Genomic DNA, 26744 nt, shown 5'->3' on the forward strand with positions numbered 1-26744 from the left:
TGTGGGTTCTGTTTACATACAATGCAGTTTTTTTATAAAACAATAATTTTCTATAATCTGTATTTTAACATTTTATGAACTAAACGATTTCTGTGAACACGTTTCTCAGATACATTCCAAATTGAAATTTCTTATTTTGTTTATACGTATTTTTGGTTATCAAAATGAGGTATGCTCAATTAGTAATGGGACCAGCCGGTTCTGGTAAGGTAATGAATCCATCACTTATCAAATATTAGTTGAATAATATATATATGTTTAATGAAATTACACACTGTTAACATCTATACAATTTTTAACAGTCCACCTACTGTTCAATTATGCAACAACATGGCATCGACTCAAAGAAAACGATAGACGTTGTAAATTTAGATCCTGCAGCAGAATATTTCGATTACAAGCCCTTGGTAGATATAAGAGAGTTAATTCAATTGGATGATGCCATGGAGGATGTATTTAACTTTGGACCCAACGGCGGTCTTGTATTCTGCATGGAGTAAGTTACATCTCTGTTGAATGCATTAATGGTTTAATTATTAATTTATATAAAAATATTTTTTCTTACATAGATATTTAGTTAAAAACGCAACCTGGCTGGTAGAGGAATTAGGTGATGCAGACGAGGATTATATAATATTTGACTGTCCAGGACAAATTGAATTATATACTCATATGACTGTGATAAAACAGCTGATAACCATGCTGCAAAATCTTAATTTTCATATATGTGGAGTATTTTTGATGGACGTCCAATTCATGATTGACGAGTCAAAGTTTCTATCCGGTACTCTGGCTGCTCTTAGTGCAATGATAAATCTAGAAATTCCACATGTTAATATTCTTAGTAAAATGGACTTGCTATCAAAGAGTGCGCAAAAAAGATTAGACAATTATATAGATCCTGATCCACACAGTTTATTAATGGATGCGGAAGAAGACTCATGGAACGATCGGTATCGCAGTCTTACAGAAAGTATTGGTAAAATCATAACAGATTATAGCTTAGTGCGTTTCTTGCCGTTAAATATCAAGGATGAAGAAAGTATTGCAGATATTAAATTAATAATCGATAATACTATACAATATGGTGAAGATGCAGATGTAAAAGTTAGAGACTTTGATGAACCAGATAATGAAATAAATGAATCTTAAAGTTATTTTATGAGAACTTAAAGTTATTTAATGAGAAACTTTAGATTTTCTATAATTCTGTATATAATAAATATCTAGAACATTTGTCATATATTTAGCAGATTATTAAAGAGAACAGAAAAAAATATAATGTGACAAACATTGTCTGTGTATAATTTACTTAGTATTGATTTACAAAATTGTTTGTACAATAGAAGATATTTACATTTTAAGAATTTTATCTATCTACATAAAAATTCAATGTATTGAATACAAATGTGAGACAACCAAACGTAATGGTTGAGCCGTGCGCGATAATTGCACTTCCTTCCCATCCTTCCTCTAAATGCTCTGCGTTTTTTGTATTATGTTTTGTATTACATTTGCACAAAATCTTGTCATTCTTGTGCGCATGATCTTGCAAACAAGTTGTTTCCTTCTTATGTAGAATTGTTTTTATCATTTCAGAGGTTTCTTCCTCTTTGGTAACATTTGTTACTTTGGTCTTCTTTTCCTCTTTTACTTGTTCTTCTAAAACGCGAGTATAATCACAAGAATACAGCACATTATCCACTATTGTTCCATATTCGCTGTAATTGAGTAATTCATAACGTTGAGTCGCCTGCAACAAAGACGAAAATTAATAAGTAAAGAAAAATCGCACACATCTTTTATGCCACGTTTACTTCAAAAACTTTGCATATATATAATTTTCTTTTAATCTGACTTAAATAAATGCTTTTAAAGAAAAATATATTATGTTCATTCTTACCTCGTCGAAAAATACAATTGCATGTTTAGAAGATGTAAATCCACAGTTACCATAATTGGATAAAACCAAGTCGCAGTTGGAACCGTTGCCAATAACAAATGTTCTGTGAGTTATGAAAGCTGGTGGATTAGGCCTAGGACTTAAAGAAAATAATACGGCTCTTGCTCTTCTATGACAATTTATTGTTTCATAACTCTCCCCGTCTGGATTTAATATCTGCTCTAATCTCTGTCGCGCTAATGCTTCCAACACTGGTCTTTCTAATAATTGGATGCCTTCTTTAATATTATAACCATTATAACCACAATATCTTGCATAAAATTCAAGATTATTAGATTCCTTGGAACTATCTGTCGTAATCTTGCTGTCTACTATATTCGTACATTCATTTATATCCGATATTTTCTGTCGATCGCATCCTTCATCCGAAATTGTATCCTGTCCCTCTTTATTTTCTTTCACTTTGATTTCAGTTTCTTCAATTTTTTTATTTTCTATACAATTATCATTGCTACTGTCTGCTTTTTCAGAACCTTCACGCTGCTCATTTCTGTCTACAGTATTCTTTACAGGCCATATAAGATTGTCTTGATAAAACTGTACAGGATCTAATTGCGGCGGATTTTCATAATGAAACTTTACACTGGGAGGAACTTTTATTCTTGGACGACCTTCTAGTTTCACTTTCGTGCGAAATAACGGATTGGCAGTGCGCGCTTTACGCAAAAAGTCGAGTTTTACTGCATGCTGATCTATCGGTTGATTGGCATATTTGTCCCACAACTTTATGCGTTCTGTCACTCTACAAGAAGTCAACAGATTCTGATCTATGAAATGATTTGGATGATTTGGACACATCCATCTGCCGATAGGCAAAGCGGTTAGCGGGGGATCTAAGCAATCCTGATGAAAGTACAATGGACAATAGTCACATGCGATTAGTGGAGCTTTTCTACAACTACGTCCACATTCGAAACATAGACGAGCTGGCAGTGGAACCATTAAGTTGCTGTCCAAACAATGACTTTTTCCAACTGGAAAAGAATATATGTTGATCTTTTATATATCACACAATAGGAATCTAAATCAATTAATATTTCAAGTCTTTTTTTGGGGGGAAAAAAAAAAAAATAACATGTCATAATCTTAATCTGCTTACCATTATTGTACGACGAACTAAACTGTTTACCTCTTCTACCAGACACATAATCCATTTTATTGCTTCCAGGGAACATTATAGGCAATTGTAACTCCTTGGGTAACTCAAACTCTCTTGGATTTACCAGAGAAGCTGCCATTGCTAATACTTCCAGTGCAGATTTTTTCTTTTTTTCATTTCCTTTGCTATCCAGAAGTTCTCTTTTAGAAGCACAGCGACAGGCATAACACAACCATTCTCCATTAGGAATATCTGTAGGATCCACTGCGGGATAGCTAAAAGGTAAAAATTTTTAAATTATATTTTATATAAAAGGATGCAATACTTTATCATAAATATTATTAAATCATCCAAAACAGGTACAGCCATCGCACTACACAATCACACTTACTGGCACTGTAGATGATAGGAAGCTGGACATTTGTCGCAACATATAAGCTCTCCGCCATCTCCGCAAGCATCACAGAAATCACGATTGTGACCACGACCGCGTCTCTTGAAGTACGGATGCTTCTTCTCCTCCTTTTCCTTCTTTGTTTTAGCCGCCTTGGAATCTTCGGATACCGGTGGTGCTATGAGGGCTTGTATTTGCTAATGGAAAGACAATTAAATTTAGATGAAATAATCTTTCAAGAATAGCAATTAAAGAGACTGTGGAACTAAACTGTACAGTTTTCTCTCCACCTCTTCTACAGCTCTATGTTATACTGAGAGATAGATTCGTTTACTTTGCTTACCGGCATTAATCCGCCAATGGTCGGGAAACCATACTCGACGGTACTCATTTGGAATACGCGTCAGTATTTTGCAAGTAATCAAAATTATTTCCTCGTCCTCTATCAATTAAAATATCTACTTTTCACTACTCTCTTATCCTACTACCATCAAACTCATATATATAACAAGCATATACATATACATATATATATATATATAACGTTTGTAGCGACCTCTTATTGTTAGATGATTAGTTTATATCTGATATAGATATTTATGCGTCATAATTGTTGAAAAAAAGATCTAAAATCATGTATAATTTATTATCTATTTTTTTTTAAACATTGCCCTTATAATTTTTCGCACATACGTCAGACGGGTACAAGCACATGTGTTTTTGCTTGATAAGTACTAGATACCTAGATGTCACTAGATACTTTATTGATACCGCGCATGCGCGAAAAATCTAGTCTGTTCCATCAATGGCGGTGGTCCATGCGGAGCCGTGATATTTATTTACATTTTTACATCGACGAGAATTCCGAAGTCATAAATAATAATTACTCTTTCGTCTCCCAACGATACAAAGTATCCGTACAATGTACTCGGCAAACGTACGCGCGTTATTTCGCAGAAAATTGCACAGCAATGCGGAAACGATCGAGATGTGTGCGGAGATTGTGAATCGGAATCCGCGAAATTTAGAGCGGCTGAGGATAGCGAGGAAACCCGCAGGGTATCATCTCGAAGAACCCGGACGCGCTTATTGGCACAAGTAAGGCTGCTGTAGATGGAATCTTTGCTTGTTTCTTCAAACTTGTCACACTTGCTCTCGAACTTAATATATACCAGGTGTCCCATTTTAAAGGACCCACTCAAATATCTCATTGTCAGAAACACTGCGTTAAATCGAAAAATCTTTCCTACAAAAGTTGTAGGGTTTCGAGGGGGACATAACATAATAATATTCATTTGACCTTGGACGGCGTCTCCAAGGTTAGTGTAGGTTAACCTTAGGTGAAGGTGAGAATGAATTTTGAAGAAAACAAAAAAATGCTTCAGATAAAAGTTGTTCAAATTAATTAGTAGAAAAAGATGTTATAATAAAAAATATGGGTTTCCATTTAAAAAATTTATTCTCACCTTCACTTGACTTTGGAGACGCCGCCCAAGGTCGTATGAATATTACTATGTTATGTCCCCCTCGAAACCCTACAACTTTTGTAGGAAACATTTTTTGATTTAACGCAGTGTTTCTGAGATATTTGAGTGGGTCCTTTAAAATGGGACACCCGGTATATGTATATACATACACCTTATAAGAGAATATATATAAAAATATACAATATAACATATATATACATATAAAATAAAATATACATTATAATAGGTCATTTTTGGACTAATAATTTTATATGATAATTATAATTCTTTATGTCATTCGATTTACAGGTTGTATCTGATCAAGAAACCTCGTTACGTTACTGCGGAAGTCCGGCACTTTGAAAATGGAGTGGTTATCACAGCATCCAGTATGGAATGGGCACTGAAGAAGCAGCTATATCGGTACAGACTCTTAGATTTAGATCGTTCATTGTTATTATTATTCTTCTCAGCCAGCTTTATTAATCAATTAATTAGCCATATAATATGAATGTTCTCAGGGGTACTGATGGTGCAGCTTATATTAATGTGGGACGTGTGTTGGCTCAGCGTTGTTTGGAGTCTGGGATTTGCGAAATAAAAGTCGACGCTGCGCTAGTTGGAGAAAAATGTGAGTTATTAATTAATGAGTTGAAGAACAATGGAATTTATCTGACTGAACCACCAGTGTATAAATATCCAAATTCTTGGGACAGAAATCGACCACAAAAACCATGGGAGATCCATGAATAGTATCATGTTTCTTTCTATGTAATAATGTAAATAAATACAAGAAACAAAGTGTGTGCTATATAAATAATGACAGTACGGCTCCAATGGTGCTACTTGTGAGAGGCGAATAAAATTGAACTTGGTGCAATTTGTGTGTATCTTATTATTGTAGCATCTAAATCACTGTGAAATGCCAAGTTTTGTACGCTACAATCTCGTTATAAGAAGTAAAAATAAATAATTATATCACTATTAAATAAACATCTATAATCTACTAGAAATATAATGCTATTTGACTTATAAGTGTCACATCATTATCCAAAAGAAAGGCAAGTATACATTCCGTCGTATATAATGATATTTAGAAGATTTTTAATATAATTGCAATATTATTACATTACTTATCGTAGTGACTATACAATAGAAAATTCAAGTTAAGTTAGATATATGTACACATATACAGGTTGATACAGAAATAATTCTGAGAATTTAATAGATTTATCAAGAGACTGAGAGAATGAAATTTGATAAATATTAGAATCATATATATATGTGTGTATATATACATGTATATTTTTCCATATATTTGTGTATATATATATATAATATATATGTATATTAATTACATATATATATTATATTATTTTATTATATATTAATATATATTATATGTATATTAATATATATATTATAACATATATATATACACATACGAATACATAGCTTATATGCAATATAATCATCAAAGTTATTCCCATGTCATTCTGTATATGCAGATTAAAAAAATAATTTTGGATTTCTCTTTTTCAGCTGTCTGGAATATTTTCTTTCTCGTTATACCAACATTGTAATAACGATATATATCCTAGTAAGACATAATTCTAGTTATAGTATTTTTAAGTATCCATTCACAAATCAGCAAAACGCATGACTCGCTTATGCACACTATTTTGCGGATCATTATTAAGTTAAATTGCTTGCTTAGAACAAATAAATAAGAACGCAATAAACACTTTAAATAATTTATAACTATTTTCTGTGATAAAATTACAAAGTTAAAAGAATTTATCCATGTATTGCATGGCATATAATTGGATGGCTAATAAATATTTATTATCGTATAATTATGTATGCCTAAAATTGCTTAATTAGCTGCATGTGATAATTTAACGCAATATGAAAGGCTAAATGCAATTTCAATTTATATACGATCTTCCATTTATCTCCAAAAAAATGGCTGTCAATTTGACGATCGTAAATCGTTTGCATTCAATTCTTACGAACGATATATATATAGAACACATAAATGTTAAAGTTCTTTGAGATTCTCAAATTTTTATAGGCCGCAATTACAACAATGATACAAATTAATAATAGATTATAAATAAACTAATATTTTGATAAAATTTGCTTCCTTGATTTGTTGGAAACTAATTGCAGTAATAATATTGCATTTATTCATGAAAGAAAGATTAGACTTTATTCTGGAAGATATGTATATATATTTATATATACATATGTAGTTTATATATTATATCAAAATTATATATATATAATATATAAACTAATATATAATATATAAATAGATAGAGAGAAAGAGAGTACTTTTAAAGAAAGTACAATATATATCATACAAAGTTTATTGACTGCGAAACGATAATGCCACTGTTATCAGAATATGACACCGTTAACACAGATGTCTATACTAAACATATACTTACAATTAGTATAGACATCTGTGACCGTTAATTACACGTATATATATATATACCTTCGATAATGCGAAGATAGTCAAAAAACGGATCATATAAAACGAATAAATACGCTCTACTTGCAAGTGTGGACATCGATATTTTTCACGCAAGTCTTGCATTCGACGTAGCAACACCAGTGAAATTTGCACTCGCATCTCTCCCTCAAGGTTGACTTCTGTGTATTGTATCCTCTACCGCAGCAAAGAAGATTACAGCCATCCATGCCGGACGAAGTTCTGTTGCATAGTCTGCCCTGTGTACCTATTGTAAAATAATTTTCTATGAAAAGAGAGCGTCAGCCAAGCAATCTTTAAAGATACTGCTTTTCTGCAGCTAAACAAAGAAATTTGATAACAGTTACAACATCTACGAGAAAGAGATATAACGCTACCTAGCGATCCTAAAGTATCATTCGGAAGGCAATAATTTGGCGAATCGTCCAGATAGACCAGGTCATTGGCAGTAGGCACGGAAAATCTCGGATCACGCATCGACAAGCGACCTCGCCGATTGACCTTGACCTCAGTCGCACCGTCATACTTGTCTAGCAGAAAATCACCTGAAAATGTTAAAATTGTAGCGCTATTTGCAGATATATGTATATAAAAAAAATGTTTTTGAGTCAAACTGTGTGCGACAATGCATGACATTATTTTGAATAGTCTTTTAGATATTTTCGTCATCACGAAAGATACCCACTGTGTTTAGAGATATTAATTGAATGCATCTTGGGGACCTACCAATTTCGCGAAACGATGCGAGCTGCTGCCAGCAAGTAATCAGACTACAGCTTCCGGAAACGCCGTGACATTTACACGTCACCTTGGACCTTTTGATGACGGCCTGCAACGGATGAGCGACGCCTTAGTTTTTCGTGACACGGCGGCTTTTAGTCGAGCGAATTTGTGTTGAATTGCGAAAAATCGATAAGAACGCCTTGGCGCTTCTTTTAACGAGGTTTAACATTTAAGAGACATTTCTCACACGTGCAGGCTAAGAAAAGAACGAACTTTACCCTGCGTCCGGCCTCGTTATTGTGCAGATTCATCAAGCTTCTGCCCTGCTCTCGGCTGCCTCTCTTGAAGCTACGTTCGCGCTCCCGCACGTCAACGAACGCTTGTGTGAATCTGCAACACGTGGACAACAACAACACATTCTTCTCATTTACTTCTAATATACTATACAAGTCTTCTGCGAAAAGGTTAAAGGTGAATTAAAATGGTGAAGCTGGAGGAAAGTCATATAAATAATACGATGACAATAATAATTATTATATCTACATACGTTTGACCCTGACAGAGTCTATCGGGGATGAAATTATTCATCGAGTAGCCGCGCACTTACTTGTAGCCGTACTCGAGATTATCCCCGCATCCGCCCCAGATCCAATCGCGATTCAGATCCCTGGGTCTGCTACTCCTGGAACAGCCGCACGACGACAGTTGACCATCTCGGCAAGAACGACTGATGGAGTAAACCACCCCGGCGGCGGTGATAGCGTGAACAAACGCAGTTTCCCTACTCGCTGCAACCGAACAACAATCGCAATAATGTATACGCGTGTCCGAGGAAATTTTTAATCGGAAAAATATATTTTGAATATCTGACTACACAATTCTCCGGAAGGAATAATCGAATCGCGAGTGATTCAGACCTATTCTGAGCATCGGGCCGAACACACTCTCGTCGTGGACGGTGGAACAATTCCATCTTCTGTCCCTGAACTGGTGCTGACACTCGGCCACGCCGTATTTCGCGCCCTTGGCCACGCTGGACATGTGATCCACGGACAATTGGCAGAGCTTTCCCTGGCCCTGAGACAGTCCCCTCAAGCCGATACAAATCTCGGAGGCACTGGCATCGAACGTCTCCATCGACTGCGCCGTTTCCAATTGCGGAAAGTGTCGTAGACCCAGGTTTCTGTCGAGTATTATACAAAACAGATGCGTCAGAATATTTTTATACTTATAATATCGTATTTAATTATTATAGCTAGATACGTTCGATCCTTACGAGTCTATCGGGATGAATCATTATTCATCGAATATTCTAATGCCCTTCTAATGCCTTCCGTCAATTACCGGACACCCGGATATCCAAAGCAACTTTAAATGTTACAAATGTGTCGAAATTTTTCTCCCAAACGAATTATACAAAGGGCCTTTGTATTCGGAAACCTTGTAAAATACAACGTGAAAGAAAGTTCGATGTCTAGCAGCTGCTCTAAAGAAATTGTCACGGTATCGAAAATATGCAGTTGGTATTCGGGTACACGTACATTGATGGAAAGGTGAAAAATTATGCATTTAAAAATGAATCTACATCTTTGTTCTCTTTCAGAGAAAATGCTGACATCGCTCTATCACGGATCGCAATAATGAAAACCAAGGATGCTCCATCGACTTCAAAACTATCGATTACGTCGCAAGGATATTTCGTCGATTTCGACGATGCCACACAACGTGACGGCACATCCCTAACACCTATAGAGATTTGTTACGCCGAATTATACTAAATTCGGTGCAGGATGACCCGTGGCGTTCGTGGGCGCGGAGCAGCAGCCCTTGGATTTCCTTCTTAATGGCGGCATTTGTGAGCCAACCGAGCGAGATGATGGAACGGTACCGTCAAAGACAGAAGCCGAGGCCGGCGGGGCGGGATATGCTGGGTGGGAAGGGTCCATACCGATCTGTAATTCGAAACGGGCGACTGTCGCGAGCGTAGGTTCCATAATAGCGTCTCTCTCTACCATACGCCTGCATCCCGTTCTCTTGCGTTCTCCTGCGTTCTCGTCGCGAGTCGTATTTATTCCTGCGTGAGATTCATTGAGAAAAAATCCGGCTAATTCTATATATGTAACTCTCGTTACGAGATTAATTAATTAATTAATTTGTACAGTTTGCATGATAGCGAAAATATATAGAATGTTAAAATAAAATAAAAAAGATAAAATAAAATGAAAAAGACACTTTGTAGAAAATTAAACATTACGTTGTACAATTGGATAAGGCCTTCTAGATAGGCCATGTTTGAGAAGAGAAACTCTTGCGTTATATTCCGCGGCTTCTAACGTCGGGACCAAACGACGATATGGTCTTTCTCGAGCGCATTCGTCCGGTCGCGATTTACGCGGTAAGCCGTAAGGACAACCTGTACGGCGACTCGGTGCAGCTCGGAGGACCTGTCCGAGCGTGACTCAGGTGAATACTCGCCGGGGTTGTCGGCGAGGTGACGCACCCGCTTCAGATGATCAATAGCGTGCATTACCTGGGAATTTTTCTAGAGGATAGTACAAGTCAAAAATTATCAAATACACATCTTTTCGTTGTACGTGTATGTTGTAATTTTTTTGAGCAAAAATATTATTGGAGATGTATGATACACAAATATTTTAAATCTGCATATTCTTTGAAAAATTATCAGTAAAAAAATACATCAATTTGAAAAAAAAGAAAATGATCTCGTCTGAATATCGGAAAAAAGCGGGGATCCAATATTTCCCGTTCCATTAAAGGAGGTATCGTTAAGCGACCCCCTTTCCCCCTTAAGTATTACCGCGATCGAGCGGTAAGAATCGTAAAAGCCGGCGCGAGAGCGTCTAGGGAGAGTGTGTAATAGACGACATTAATATTCTGGAACACGCTCCGGCGGCGATATATCATTGGCTTTACACTCCCCTAAAACAATGGCGCGGACAATCGTGAAACCGGGAGAGAGGGGGAGAAAGAGCGATAATATTTCGACGGGGTACGGCCCACGCGCGGGGCACGCACCGTCGTCGTGGGCCGCAGCTCCGAAAAATAATGCCCCGCGTCTCCTAAGAGATTGCAGTTACATCAGTTACATGCATAGCGCGTTCATACATAGCATACATATATGCTTGCTGATTCGCGATATACATATATATACACACACACACATACACTAGAACAACACAAGCGCGCCATTCTTCGATTTTGTTAAAAAGAATATTTTAAAAAAATAATGTAAAGTTTGTTTTAATTCGATTAATATTTTTTGACAGAAATCAGCTGATAACTGTCAAAAATATTAATCGAGTTTAAAGTATTATAACATACATATTATTTAAAATATCTTATTTTAATTTTTATATATTTATATTTTAAAATTTAATTAAGTAATATGTTGGAAATAATATGTTATAATGCCTTATCTGCGATTAATATTTTTTGATAGAAATCAGCTGATAACTGTCAAAAATATTAATCGAGTTTAGAAATTGTAACATATTTAAAACCTACTATTATTTTAATTTTTATAACATTTTGGTGTTTTAAAATTTAATTAACAAATTAACACCTTATTAATATTTTTTGACAGAAATCAGCTGATTAAAGAGTTAAAAGTTAATTTATTTTTAAAATAATATGTTATAAAAATTAAAATAATATGTTTTAAATAATATGCTATAATTCTTTAAACTCGATTAATATTTTTGACAGTTAAAAGATCGAGTAATGCGGTTGATTAAGTCACATAAATATTACATACACGCCAAATATATTATATCCCTAATGAACACTATTTGTTGTAATGATATAATATGGAAAAAATATAACGTGTGGTTTATAAGCGCATTTTTCGAAAATGAAAGGGCGTGGATGGTTTTTCACAGCGATACGGAGATAAATTTTGACGCGAAGAAAGTCTGGGCATCCCCCTTTTCCCTTGCTCACTCCTGACAAAGGAGCGCGGGCGTCCGGGACCATTCGGTGATTGGTCATGCTCACGCGGGGTAGAACACAGGGGGCAAGAATGGTAATTCAGAGATTAGACACACTTCGTGCGAGGCGGGGTACGAAACGACGACGACGTGGGGAACAAGTTCGCGGAGAGATTTTCGAGGGCACCGAAGAGATTCCTCGCTTCGGATTCCCACGTTGTGGCACAAAGGCCCATAAATTAGGAAGAGCGTGAAAAATCGCGCGTGCTCTCGATTCTCACATATACGCGTTTCCCTTTGTAGCGTAATTAATTTAATTACCGCTGTGATTCTGATCGATGCTGGGCAATTAACTTTGTAAAGAGATCTCGCGAATCTCACGAGCATAATGTGGTAGTATATATAATCCAAGTATTTAATCCAATTTTGATGAAAGTGAATTTAATTACCAAGCCAAGATCTTTCCTCTTTAACGAGGAACAATTAAAAATAAAAATCCAAGTAAAAAATAAAAATAATTCTTTTTAAAGTAATTGACTCGTTTTTTATTTTGATATAAATAATTAATTTAAAGTTAAATTAAAATATAAATGAAATTTAAAAAATAAAATTACTTTATTCGCTCATTTCAATATCTCACATAATACGCAACGAAATCAATCTCAATTATCCGAGCTGACTGAGATATTGGAGATTACAGCGCAATCGAAAGTTCAGTGAAACCTCGTTCGGATATAATGGAGGCTTTCACCGTAACAACGGCAGCCACCCCACGGCTGTTAGTTTATCCTTTGATCGACGATATGTAGGGCACCCCTTGTCCTTCGACGTCGGCTTATTTTAAGAGTCGCGCGAGCCTAATGAAAAAAATAGTCGCGTCCCGTCTAACTATAAATACGAGACCGCGGTTGACATCTTTGACGCGCGCGCGAGATATCGCCCGATTGGAGAGAAAAAAAAAATCGCACGAAGACACAGATATATGTATATATATATACTCACATCCAGGTACCCGGTACCGTTGAAGCGGCGGCGGCGACGGCGGCGATCACCAGCGATCGCAGCATCACGAATGGACCATTGCTGCGTATCGTCATTGTTTCCTCCTGCAAGCATCGAGAGAAAAAAATGTTTTACCATGTTATCATTTACAGGCTTATTCGCGCGGAGCATATTAATCGCTTCATTAGGGAAAACAGCGGTACTTTGGGCTGTAAATCGGGTTTAGCGGCGGCAAAAAAGAAAGGTGAAATCAAGGTTAAATCGATGCATCACGGCCGCTGCAATTCACGTCGCCGCGGGGAAAAAATTATGTTTTAATTAAACGTCTCGCGAGTCGCGGTCGCAATTTGTGACTCTTTTTCGCAACAAGAAACTTGAAAATTTAAAATATCTATAGATCGTGCGCACAGTTTAATTTAACTCTTCGTCAGCAATCTGGATCTTTTAACACAAGCAAATTTCCATATTTTCTCCAAATTGCTGTTCAAATTTTGCTTTGTATAAACAATTGGGTTTAATATTTGGCTTGAAAATCTATTGGATATTATAATAGAGATATTAACAAATAATCCAGAAGTCGACAAAATATAAATTAAAAATATTACAATAGCTTCATTAAATTTATACATATGTTACCGAATTATAATGAAATATAATTATTCTAGAGTCATTGACAAAAATTGTCAGAGTAGAAAAAAAGTGCATAGTTTTTGAAAATGAAATTAATTAAAGAAAGCATGAGACTACAATATGTATCTGTCGCACATTAGTTTCGAGATTTGAAGCATGATGAAAGGAATCTGCGTCTTCAATTGGATCAATTACTCAGCTCGTTGACAGTATATACAGATTTGATGATTTAGGACGGAGGGGATTAATTTATAGCGTGTGCTTGATATTATCAGACTCAATAATGTACGCGAAGATATCTGGACGAAAAAGGAGAGCTGAATTCTGTGTCTCGTTCACCTTCCAGATAGGACGCGTGTTCCAAAGGCTAAAGAAAAAAAAAAAACAGACGCAAACAGTGTGACGGGCTATAAGTGATATAGACTTTGTCGAATCGTAACTCGACTCCGCGACTTGTATCAACAGTTTGTGCAACGTGAGAACGCGGAGAGGAGGACGCCGAGTCGCAAGGTGTAATGTCGAACCGATGTACCATAATCGTATCCTGGACTCTCGGGTGTCTTTTCCGTTCCAGAGGCGAAGGCCCCTGGCGAAGCTGGCTCTGCTACCCACACACAGTATAGGAACAGTGACGTAGCTGAAACGTGCGAGCCCGATGAGCAGGACTAATAAGACTATAAGCGTGTGGCTAAGTTTACTTTCGTCTGTATTTTCGTCAACATCAAGTGTCACGTCAAATTACAACTGTATTGTAAATAATCGAATATAAACTCGAGTTCTTTCTCTCTTTAAAGTAACGGTATGTAGCAACAGCGAGATTAAATAACATCGGATTTAACCCTCCTATCAATGAATGGGTGGTACCCGGGTACCAAAAGCAATTTTAAATGTTAGAAATGTGTCGGAACTTTTCTTTGACCTGAAAAAGATACAAAATAAGCCTTTGTATTTGGAAAACCTCTTAAAATATAATCGGAAAGAATGATCGATGCCCAGCAGCTATTATAAGAAAATTGCAACGTGTCAAAAACACAAAGTTGGTACCTGGGTACATTGATGAGAAAAGGTGAAAAAATTATGCATTGGCAGAAGGGGTAATTTAACTGAACAATTAATATATATATTTGACATGTATTTTAAAAACACTTTGGGATGATAATTGAAAAATTCTCCTCTGCTCCTGAAGCTTTGATCTTTCCCATATGAAGTGAGGAAAAGAAGAGAAGAAAAGTGATCTAGGGTATCCCGTATTCATAAACTAATTCGTATACCTTAACACGGTAGCTATACACGTCCCTGCCCCGCGGAACTGGTATACACACGTATATGTACGTACACGTGTATCACGCGCGTGAGCGCGTACGCTTATATAGAGTATATATCGTCGTCTATCTAGCCCACGCGATCTGCGGGGTCGGCGATATTAGCCGGCGCATAAAATGTGCATTTGTGTGATCACGGTGGGAATGCAAACGGCGCACTTGGCGTGGACCGGGCGCGAATTATCAGCGATAAAGTATCTCGGCGCTCTAAAGGCTCAGGCTGAACAAGACATGACCGAGCGATATATAGGGTTGCAATAATAAGCGCCGCGTGCATCTCTGTTACGAAATGAGCTAATCGCCGATTTCGTATGACTACACGCGCGTAGTTATAATGAGCGCGATAAACGAGGAAGAGAAAGAGAGAGAGAGAGACAGAAATATTTGATATTAGGTGCAGCACATGCCTTAACGATGTACTTCGATACTCGAGTACTCGCTTGCATAATCCCTGAGACACCGGGAGCCGGGAACACATTGGCTGCCGAATCGTAAAATGCGATCGTAACGCCTAACTATGGAGTCTGCATTTAAGATAATATTATACAATTTTTATATATAATAAAACATAATATTTCTAATATAATAATATATTATAAAATAATAAATAAAATATATATGTAATAATAAATAATACAATAAAAATATATAAAAATAAAATAAATATAAAATAAAATATAATATAATAAAAATAGATTCACTTTTTATCGCGATTCGCGAGCTGTCCCTTATATAATCATTGTTATCTCAATGGCGAATTTATCCGAAAGGATAAAGATGAGAAAGATCCGCGAGATGCAAATGACAGAATCTTAGAATGGAGATTGCGGGAAATATGTAGAGGGAGGGAGAAAAAAATTTGTGCGTCACGTTCGAGAATCTTATGGACCACGGATGTGGCCGATTAGAATCGTCGGATGCGCGGATAGAGACCCTAGGTTAATTGTATTTACTAGATAAGACGATCGAGGCGAGAAAGTCGCGAAGTCAAACGATCCCCGAAGGGGCAATCGGCTCTAGATTTTCACGAAGAGCGCCAGAAGACGACGGCTGGAGCCCTCTTAACGAAGCTGGAAGCTAAGGACGGTATACACACTCGAGATACATGAGGTACGCAGAAGAAAACGAGAGCCTACGAGGCCACGAGAGAGCGGCAAGAGGAAAGAACAGAGAGGACATAAGAGAGAGAGAGAGAGAAAGAGAGAAAAAGACAGAAAGGGGGAAGAAAGGGATGCAGAAGGAGCTCCGGCAGAATAAAGAGAGGAAGAAGGAAGGAAGGCAGAGGAAAGAGGAGAAGATGGAAGATCTCTCTCCGAGAGAACCTCCTGGACGCGGAGGAGCACGGGGTACGTACACAGTGTGAGTAACGTATGTACAGTGGGACCGGTCGACGATTGTCAATACAACCTGCACCGAGGATACGACTTATACTAGAACAATCTAGCCTAAGAGAGAACCGAGAAGAGAAAAACCAGTTAACTTGGAGAAATGCAAACTATTCGAGAAACCGTTCTGTCCTTTAAGTAGTACGGCAGTATTATAGCGAAGACTTTATATCATATGTAAGGCTCTTTAAACATTTTTAGACCAGGGTATTTTTTCAGAGATTACCGATATTATGGCATGTTAACGTAATTAAAAATGTTTCTTTCTTTTTTTTTTTTTTTTTATTGACGACACTTAATGTGAATTTATTTTTGAAAACAGTGACATATATTATAGCCCTGTATAAGTTACGTGTGTACTGATGCTAGTACTTATAAAAACATATAATATTATAAAAGTGTGATTTAATATACTTTTCTGGGGAGCAAAATTATCGATGACGTTGATTAATTGTTTGTGTGCATAAATTTTTGACTGCTATTTTTAATATTAACGATATTCTTGTTGTGATATACAGGATGTCTCAGAATTTGCGGATCACCCGTTAATGGCAGATTCCTAGGATCATTTGGAGATGATTTTTCCTCAGCAAAAATGTCGAGGAAAGCCATCATTTTTTGCATGTTCCCAATTTTTGCCGCCATGTATCTTTGTAACTAAGCCTTAAATTAAAGTTCTATTAAAGTAAACTCTATTTGAAGTTAATTGAAGAATGTGGTTTTGTTAATATTTTATTTCTACAAGGCTTAATTTGCGAAAAAACCCTTTATTTTTAATCGCTTATAACTCGAAAATTATTGATACCACGACATTTTTGTTGAGGACAAATCGCCTCCAAATGATCCCAGGAATCGGTCATTAACAAGTGATCCGCTAATTCTGGGACACCCTGTATATTGTATATTTCTTAGAATTATTTTAACAAATTATCAAATAAAAAGACAGTCATTTTATGAGATGGAAGAGAAAGACCTTCCTTTCGAAACAATTCAAAAGTGGAGACTTAATTATTTTATAAAAAATAATTCAACATTTAATAAAAATTATTCGTGCTGATGATACTCAGGTAGCCGTGATATATTGACGAGAAACTGTGTACTTTTGTCACAGTTTTACGACAGTTTCAGTCACGTACCCCAAATTTTTATTTGAAAGAACTATAATTTTTTTTCCGAAAAGTAGTGATACGCGAAATATGTTTGATAAAATCTCGGTCGATTCGAATGAGCGAAAGCGACCGAGATGAACGGAGAGTTGTCTTAAAAAGATTGCAACGATGCCGAAGAGTAATTATGTACGTCAAGAGAGCGAGAGAGCGGGAGAGAGAGAGAGAGCCCCTTGTTTCACCAAGAACGTAAAAGGAACACAAAAGCCGTTTCGTCGGACATTGTAATCGTTGATTATACTCACTATACATACGTGCGTAGGTATACCATCTCCGGTATACTCTCCATCCAATCGTAACTCATAATTTTTATGACGCTTTCGTAAAGATACCTCATTAACATACAACCGCGCTAATTTATCCACGGGAGAACTTGACTTTTAATTGGGAAGTATCAGTGAGACGACGTCTTACCTTCTCGAGGGGATTGTTATTACAAATATAACAGCAGTCGCTGACGCGTCTTACGAGCTTAAAAGTTACACGACGTTATTTTATCGTCAATTTCATCATTTCAGAGCATATCAAAGTTGAAACATTAAAGAGACCATAAGTGTAATAAAAGATTTTCAATGGATATTACAATATAATTTTAATTAAATCATATAATGCAATTATATTGATTCTTTTATTTGTCAAAGTTCCAAAAGTTGTATGTTGAGACAAAAAAAAATTAAATTTTTCGTAACTTGCTTTTTAAATGATACATATGTGGAAAAATTTGTTTTTAATAAAAAAAATATTTGCACTCTGGAAAGTTTATGCAACAAGCATGTAAAAAATTGTCAAAATTTAAAATACAGCAATGGAATGATCATTCAAGGATTATGGAAGGATCATTCCATTTTAAATTAGCAAATGAAATTGCTGCATGATTTAAAATTATTTTTACATGTTTTTTGTAGCATATAGTTTTTAGAGTGCAAAAATAATTTTTTTATTTTAAAAAAAATTTACTTAGTTATAGGAAATTTTACTTGTTTTACAAGCAACACAGAAATTTATATATTTTTCGATGCAAATCAAATTCGTATATGTATATGTATAGTATTTGATAGACACTAATGATCGATAACAATCAGATCCAAATAAAATTAAAAAAAATTGTTGACAACTGGATAAATTTCAGAAACACTCGGTGGAAACAAAAAATCAGAACCGTCTCTCAGTCGAGGTCTTTTTTTCGCGCGATCGAATGGCGATCGTTTAGAGGATAATGGCACAACTGGTCCGATTTAAGATAATGGAACACCCGATCTCATATTGTGACCAAGTCCATTGGAATTGTGTGTATACCATCATTATCCCACGCGCGCATCCCTAAACGCGAAGAAATGATCCTCATTATTGTCAGTGATTACATACACCTCTCTATCTCTCTCTCTCTCTCTCTCTCTCTCTCTCTCTCTCTCTCTCTCTCTCTCTCTCTCTCTCTCTCTCTCTCTCTCTCTCTCTCTCTTCGAAGAGAACCCAGTTCAATGTGCTTCATCGTGTATAGAAGGTGGGGGGAAGGGGATTTCCCATGCAAAAGTAAATCGTCGATGATGCATCGCGTAAAATATCTCATCCGACGAATATTTCCGCGCCTCACGGCCTGAATAAAATCGCTCGCGGATCGTAAAACGGCGACGGTTTTAAAACCGCACTCTTTTCACCTCGTTTAAAAGGCGAGAGGAGAAACGTTGCGATATTATTCATCCGATAACGACCGGACCGCGTCATTAAACACACAACAATCTCGGGGACGACGAGATTGAGGCTTCTCTCTCGAGTTTTCCGAGCTCGAGTCGTCGCTGAATCGTCTTAGGATTTCCGACAGACTGGACAAATGTCAAATTAGTCTCCTGTCAATTTATCACGACCAGGTTTCTCTTTTCCCATTTTCATAAATTGCCTCGATATTATGACATGTTAACGTAATTAAAAATGTTTCTTTTTTTTCATTGGCGACACTTAATGTGTTTTATTTCTGAAAACAGTGACATATATTATAGCCCTGTATAAGTTACGTGTGTGCTGATGCTAGTACTGATAAAAATGTATAATATTATAAGTGTGATTTAATAATATACTTTTCTGGGGAGCAAAATTATCGATGATGATGTTGATTAATTATTTGTGTGCATCAATTTTTGACTGCTATTTTTAATATTATAACGATATTCTTGTTGTGATATATATTGTATATTTCTTAGAATTATTTTAAGAAATTATCAAATAAAAAGACAGTCATTTTGTGAGATGGAAGAGAAAGGACCTTCCTTTCGAAACAATTCAAAAGTGGAGACTTAATTATTTTATAAAAAATAATTCAATATTGAATAAAAACTATTCGTGCTGATGTTACTAAGGTAGCCATGATAAATTGACGAGAAACTGTGTATACTTTTGTGACAGTTTTACGACAGTTTCACAGTCACGTGTCCCAATTTTTATTTGAAAGAACTACCCAGGGTCGATGTGACTTTCTCAAGATACTAGAAATCTAAGCGTTTATACTTATTGTTAGATTATTCTAAAACTGCGCCGAGAGAATGTATTCCTCCGGCGATTCGTAAATTATTCGACTCTTCCCGAGACCTTCCCTTGCGTGAAAAATTAAATGTATTCCCGTGAGAAGTAATTTCCAAGTTTCTACATCAATGACGCTTCCCAGAGAGGGCCTATTGTTCATGACGGTCGACGAAGTGGAGCAAAGTCGAGGCATAACGGAATGGTCATTTGCGAGATGAGCTATACGAGGAGAGTCGCGGCGCGAGTCCGTTAAAAGGGGGCTGCTGCCTATTAATCTGCCGAGACATCGGTAAATCATTGCCGGTTCAGCGACTATCAGGCGGAAATTCTCGGCTCGCCACGGTTCGGCATCTTCAACTCTTACGATATGCGATGACGATATAAATATATATATAAATTCTGTTCGGTTATATCGTCGTCCTTTCCTTTATAGTTATACCCAGTGCATAAGAGAATTTGTGCTCCTCTTTTCTAGGAATAATTATGCTATATACAGAGTGTTAAGAAAAGGGTTACATATTTTGAGAGCAGGTAGTATTGATCAAAATAAGAAAAAAAGATCTGGGTCCTACAATTAATTTCTTCGAAGATACAGGCTACCTTTCTATTTGAGCTTATTGTCCTTTTCTTATTGATCGTATCACCTTTATGTTGTAGTAAACAAAAGAGTATACTTATTAGTTTTGCTATAGTAACATTTTATAATAACATTAGATTTGTAGGTATCAGTATGAAATTTTTGATGCATGTCAGTAAATTGAAGAACAACCAAGTGTGTTTGAAAGAATATGCGTGATTCTCTGAAACGTAAGACTAAAAAATTCATGACAATGAATGGGAATCACATAAAGCACCTTCTATAATGCTGACCGCAAACCTAGTAAATATTCTTTTGTTTACTGTAATATAAAGGTGATATGATCACAATAAGAAAAGGACAAGCTCAAACAGAAAAATATCCTGTATCTTCGAAGATATTAATTGTAGGACCCGCGTTCATTAGACATTTTTTTCTTATTTTGATCAATACTACCTGCTCTCAAAATATGTAACCCTTTTTTTTAACACCCCGTATATTGGATAACTAAACGGAAGGACATTAGCTTGATATAATTGAATAGATTGTAAGAGCGAAAAAATTTCGGGCAGCCGTACGATGGGAAATATCCTTTTCAACAGTTATAAATGATACTTTATAATGTGTCACAAAAGTAGACACTCGAGGGCCAACTCTTTTACTGTCACGTGCGTGTGTCATCAGCGAATGACGCACTCGTCTTCATCTTTTCGAGCGTGAGCGTCAGATGGGGATGTGATTTTGTAGCACTCGAGGACGCGCACAAAAGGAGAGAAATGATACATATCTAAAAGAGTTATTTTATATACATATATGCAAGTTGAAATTTGGAGACCTTTAAATTCCCGCGAGATGAAAGCGGAAAGTGAAAGGATCGATCGTCCTTAAAGTCGCGCCCGGGGTCACAAGGGGTCGTCGATTGTGACTCGCGATCGCGAATCGCCGCGAAAGCCGACGAAAGCCTTATCTCGATCGGTCGCGCTTTTATATCGAACGCCAGACCGCCACTGTACACCATCATCGCGCATATATGTATATATCGATGCCCGCTAAAAGATCCTGTTACAAACGCTTGACAGACGCCTGTGTGTTGTACGCGGGTTTCAATTCATCGCGCGAACGTCGTTTTCTTCGACGAAGGAGACCTCGTTACAATCTAAGCATTTGCGGAGAGATTGTCTTATCGCGCGCTAAACTTGCAATAAAATAGAAATTAATTGTAAGAAGTAGGTATTCAAATGTATAGGAATCATTTTAATTATTTAAGATTGCCATTAATTAGAATTTTATCAATGATTCTGCGCAATTTTGTTTCTCTAAATAGATTTATCGTGTTGATATTCCTATTATTATTGAGAATATTGTACTCAAGTTGTTGCACGATTATGAAATAATAATAATAAAATAATAAATTAATTAAATTAAATAATTAATTAATTAAATAATAAAATAACTGATTAAATAAATGATAAAATAAACTGTTCCTATTATTATTGAGAATATCATATTCACGTTGTTGCATACACGATTATGAGATAATAATAAAATAATTAATGAATTAAATAAAATAATTAAACAATTAAATAATAAAATAACTGATTAAATAAATGATAAAATAATTAATTGAATAATTAAATAATAATTAAAGTGTAAAAAAATTGTTTCCTGATACTGTTCAAAGGATTTAGATGCAATTTGAAGTAATCGTGCAAAGTTGATAGGAGCATAATTTTCGGAATGAAAAGGATAAATCAGAGAGCGAGAAAGCGGTTCGCTCGTCACGACGAATGGTCAATTATTCTAAATGTCGTAGTGACCCTCGGCACGAGTTGCTGTTTAATTGAATAATTACTCACCGGAACGGAACGAGCCGTGGTCGTTAAGTATCAGAAGATAATTGCGTCTCGGTTCGGTTCGGCTCGGCGAGATAATCCTCCAGATGATGCGCTCGCTTATCCTCTTCCCGATGAATCGATTCTTATCTTGTGTCTTCTTCCCTTTTTTCTTTTATTTTTTATCGAAAATCCCCGCGACGAGTCCTTGTCCTTTCCGCGAGTGGAGTTCCCATGGACGAAAACGTTCCTCTTCCTCTCTTCTTCGCGTGACACGACGCATTTCACGTCTCATTTTGCGGCCCATAATACTCACCGGCTCGCATAATTAGTCCGCCCTATCTCTCGGATCCGGAGTACTCTCGGCCGAGAGAGAAAGAGAGAGATCTTTCTTCGCAATAAGAGAAGGAAGAGAGCGAGATTTCTTTCGCGGAGCGCAAGAAACCTGATCGCAGGAGCTGCTTGCGCTCGCGATTGCGATCTTGACGGAATAATTTCCGCCGCTGCCGAGGAGGCTCGTTGAATGAAATCGCGATTGGCCCGATTGGCGAAATCCCGCCGTTATAATTCACCTCAATCTCGAAGACTCGAGACTCGTTCGAGCCGTCCAATTATCCAGTCAATCACGCGTCTTCTTCCGAATCTTCAATGCGTCAATTGTCGCTTCGTCGATGTTGGATTTATAACTTCATTGATTAGAGTCGCGAACGCGATGGTTTTTTCTTCTAAGACTGTTCTTGTTCCGTTCGAGAACCTGTCTCCCGATCAAACGTCCGAGATAAAAGCGAGCCATCGACATACATCGTTCGTTAGTCTTCTCCTGGAGCACTCGCCAAGTAAAAGTCCTCAGCATCTGAACGATCGGTTTTCACCATAACACCAAGTTTTTTTTAAACCTCAAATGACAAAACCGATCGTCTTTGGCAGAAAGATGAGATTTTCCTCGAATTAAATCTACCCGCGAATCACCGGGAAATCCAAGACTAGCTTGTCACCTTTTCGAGTGATCTTCGCGATCTGTTTGAAGAGAACCGACGACGCTTGTTAGTCGAATTTCGCCGATTGGGGATAGTAGTAGTTGCGGTTCTTCGCTAGGCATTCAGGTGGAAGAAGCCTGGTCCCGACGAGATCGGAGCTCTCGGAAGGAAAAAAGAAACCGACAAAACTCTCGCTGCACCTTTCACCGGGGCACTTTCCGAGCCTCGTCCTGCGGTATCCTGTCCTCGTGATCTCACAGCGGGAGAAGAAGAAGAAGAAGAGAGATGGAGTTGTTGTCGAAAGGATTGGAGCCTGATGACACTTACTACGAGTTGGCAGGTGGGCTCTCTCCAGATTCCGGAAGCTATCTCGATGGAGAACGACTCGTTCTCCTCGTGGTATCACGGGGGTTACCGGGAACGCTGCGAAACCGATCGGCGCGGCGTGTTGGTACAGAATGAACGCGACAGGGTCCACGAGCCCATGGTCCCTCTCTCTTTTCGCTCTCTCCCTCTCTTCTCTCTCTCTCTCTCTCTTTCTCCCGCTCCCTCTGCTGTTTACGTACCCCTACTCTCCTTCTCTGTCTCTCCAAGCGATACCTCCCTCTCTCCTTCTTTCTCTCGCTCTCTCTCTCTCTCTCTCTTACCTGCGGCTCTTTCTTTGGAGAGGGAACCCTTCTGATGGTCGAGCACGAAAGCCGCCGGCTGCTGCTTCTCTCCCCTGCTGCTTTTCTGCCTTTCCGTTCGTCTCTTTCTCTCTCTCCCTCTTCCGCTCGCGCTTTTTTCTTCTCTCTCTTTCTCTCTTTTTCTCGTTCCTTTTCTTCTAGCCGCGCGGTGGCTGGTTCATTGGTTCCATCGGTGCATCGGTCCGGGCTCTTCGTATTCTTTTCTCTAATTATACCGTTACGTGCAATCGTCCGTGTCAATTAGCAACTCCTTTCTTTCATTCCTCTCCTCTGCGTTTCTTTTTTTTTCTTCTCCTGCCACTCGCCGTGCCCGCGCCAGTATCCGGCGTGGCGTGCAACCCCTTCGAAGGGATCGCTGCGAGAAGAAAAAGGGGGAGGCAGACCAAAGGGGTAACAGCGTGTGCGATCGGACCCGCCAATTAATCCTTCGTATCCTTCGAGTTCGCAGCTCGTGTAACAAGACTACTAATCCACCACTCGAGAAATGATACCTCGAAAAATCGTAGTTTCCTGCAAATATCAATGAAAATTAATATAGGGCAAATATGCGAGGGATAATATTCAAAGTATTTATTATATAATTCTCTAATACAAATAATATCAATTTTAAGACCAATTATATATATATATTATAATAAAAATTATTATATTGTATTTATATATATATATTATATTATATACTCGATTATATATTAAATAAAATTTCTTTTATAAATACATATTATATCTTCTTTCTTGTGTATATATAATCTTTTTATTTTTGTTTCTCATATATATATATATATATATATATATATATATATATACATATATGTATTCATTTATCAAAAATAAAAAAATACATGCGTACAAGAAAGAGAATGTGTTACAAAAGAGAAATTTTATTTAATATACATATAATTATAATTAAAAAATTATTATATAATGTATGTGTGTATAAATCAAAAATCAAAAATTATACGTTTACAAGAAAGAGGGTAATGTGTTCATAAAATAAATTTTATTTTTATCTTCTAAATTTAAACCAAGCGAGATTAATCACATATGGTATATAATGTTGGAAATTAATTATAAATCAATTTTCTCTGCTCTTAAAAAATTCGTGAAGAATTTTATTTTTCTTTTTCAACACACAAAACAAGACTAATATAAAATTGTTGTTCATAAATTAAAAAAAAAAACACTGAACATCTCATTTATTCTCATTAATTATATATAAATTCTATTTTGCATTTAACAAAAGACAGGATTAGATCATTTCAAGTCTTATTCAACCTCTTCCTCTCCTCCCTCTCTCTCTCCTTCTTGCTCTCTCAATCTCTCTCTCTCTCTCTCTCCCTCTCTCTCACCCTGCTACACACACATACACATATTTGAGATAATCTAAAATCTAATAGATATAAAAATAAATCATACTCAATATTAATCTAACCTGCGATATTAACCTAACTAATCCAAAACGTGCGGCAAGAATACAAACCCTTGACATGTTTATCCCCATCTTTTCTGTTTTCTCTCATCGCTAAATGCAGCCGGCCTTGCGTTCTATCGTCCGAGGATCGCGTTCGATGTTTAGGCACGATAGAAATCGAGGGACCGGGAAACGGTCCATCGCTAAATTGCTTCGTCCCGGGGGCCTTTGTAATGGCGCGCATTTTGCGCGCGCGACGCGATAAACATCCAGCATTTGCAAATCCCTCGCTCGTTAGAGTCCGCCACGATGAGGAGATACGGTTCTATTCACATCGGCGCGCTTTGATTTCCTTCCTTCCCTTTAATTATACCGTTACGTGCCAATCGTCCTTGTTAATTAACAGCGGCTGTGCGGCTTCCACCAACTTGTACCGGAACCACGGACCAACTTGAAGTCAGTTGAAGTTGATCGTTGATCCTCTCGCAGGTTGCGCATGCGCGCTATCTTCCGACGAAATTTTCTCCCATTGATCTCGATCTTCGATTTTCGACTTCAATCGATAATAATTAATAATCGATGATTGAACATTTTTTGCAGGATGATTTTTATACGGATATTTAGGGATAATTTGTTGAAAAAAATAAAAAAAAGTACATAAAATGTATTATGTATAATTAAATTATTAATAATAATTTTTTTAATCTTATATATATTAAATATATATAATATAATAATATTAATATTAATATTTTATATATATATATATATATATATATAAGTATAAATTTATTATTAATCGTTATTTTAATTTATAACTAAAAATAACATAAAATATTAAAAATTAAAAAAAACTAAAGAAATAGAATATATTATAATTGCACAGGATAATAATATATTGTATGCGCCGCTTTTGTAGAAGCGATTAACAGCTGTTTTTTCAACAGAAAATGCCGCAAATGCTCTATTGTGTTATATTTTGTCAACATACTCATTAAGCGCGTTTATCTCTCTACGATAATCACCACCGATTAATCTGTCCCTCTTCTTTCATCCGTCCCCAATCGAAGGGACACGCGTGCGATCGATCACCTTAATTGCGGTAGATTCTGTTCCCTTTTCTCGACCACCGCTTAACGGGGTAACATTA

General features: G+C 36.7%; 4 protein-coding genes across 4 annotated transcripts; 2 read left to right on the forward strand and 2 right to left on the reverse strand.

Moving 5' to 3' along the window:
* Window positions 1-1157, forward strand: LOC145942838 (GPN-loop GTPase 3). The gene is made up of 3 exons (XM_083049918.1): window positions 1-209; window positions 303-496; window positions 570-1157. The coding sequence occupies exons 1-3, from the start codon at window positions 165-167 to the stop codon at window positions 1150-1152; spliced, it is 822 nt and encodes a 273-aa protein (XP_082906044.1). The 5' UTR covers window positions 1-164; the 3' UTR covers window positions 1153-1157.
* A 104-nt stretch (window positions 1158-1261) lies between these two features.
* LOC145942822 (PHD finger protein 12) lies at window positions 1262-4264 on the reverse strand. Its single transcript, XM_083049883.1, has 6 exons — window positions 4150-4264; window positions 3800-4082; window positions 3454-3653; window positions 3063-3337; window positions 1904-2937; window positions 1262-1753 (listed from the first exon to the last, which is right to left on the reverse strand). The coding sequence occupies exons 2-6, from the start codon at window positions 3845-3847 to the stop codon at window positions 1370-1372; spliced, it is 1941 nt and encodes a 646-aa protein (XP_082906009.1). The 5' UTR covers window positions 3848-4082; window positions 4150-4264; the 3' UTR covers window positions 1262-1369.
* A 1-nt stretch (window position 4265) lies between these two features.
* On the forward strand, window positions 4266-5940 carry Mrpl18 (mitochondrial ribosomal protein L18). The gene is made up of 3 exons (XM_083049923.1): window positions 4266-4554; window positions 5232-5345; window positions 5444-5940. The coding sequence occupies exons 1-3, from the start codon at window positions 4379-4381 to the stop codon at window positions 5673-5675; spliced, it is 522 nt and encodes a 173-aa protein (XP_082906049.1). The 5' UTR covers window positions 4266-4378; the 3' UTR covers window positions 5676-5940.
* Window positions 5941-6348: 408 nt separating this feature from the next.
* On the reverse strand, window positions 6349-26224 carry LOC145942835 (protein Wnt-5b). The gene is made up of 9 exons (XM_083049911.1): window positions 25664-26224; window positions 22545-24693; window positions 13095-13198; window positions 9063-9328; window positions 8753-8933; window positions 8424-8535; window positions 8149-8251; window positions 7800-7967; window positions 6349-7669 (listed from the first exon to the last, which is right to left on the reverse strand). The coding sequence occupies exons 3-9, from the start codon at window positions 13187-13189 to the stop codon at window positions 7482-7484; spliced, it is 1113 nt and encodes a 370-aa protein (XP_082906037.1). The 5' UTR covers window positions 13190-13198; window positions 22545-24693; window positions 25664-26224; the 3' UTR covers window positions 6349-7481.
* Between the last annotated feature and the right edge of the window lie 520 nt (window positions 26225-26744).

This window comes from Prenolepis imparis, unplaced genomic scaffold (assembly GCF_030444845.1).
Source record: "Prenolepis imparis isolate NDT839.2.m4 unplaced genomic scaffold, iyPreImpa1.0 SCAF_11, whole genome shotgun sequence".
Taxonomy (NCBI): Eukaryota; Metazoa; Arthropoda; class Insecta; order Hymenoptera; family Formicidae; genus Prenolepis; species Prenolepis imparis.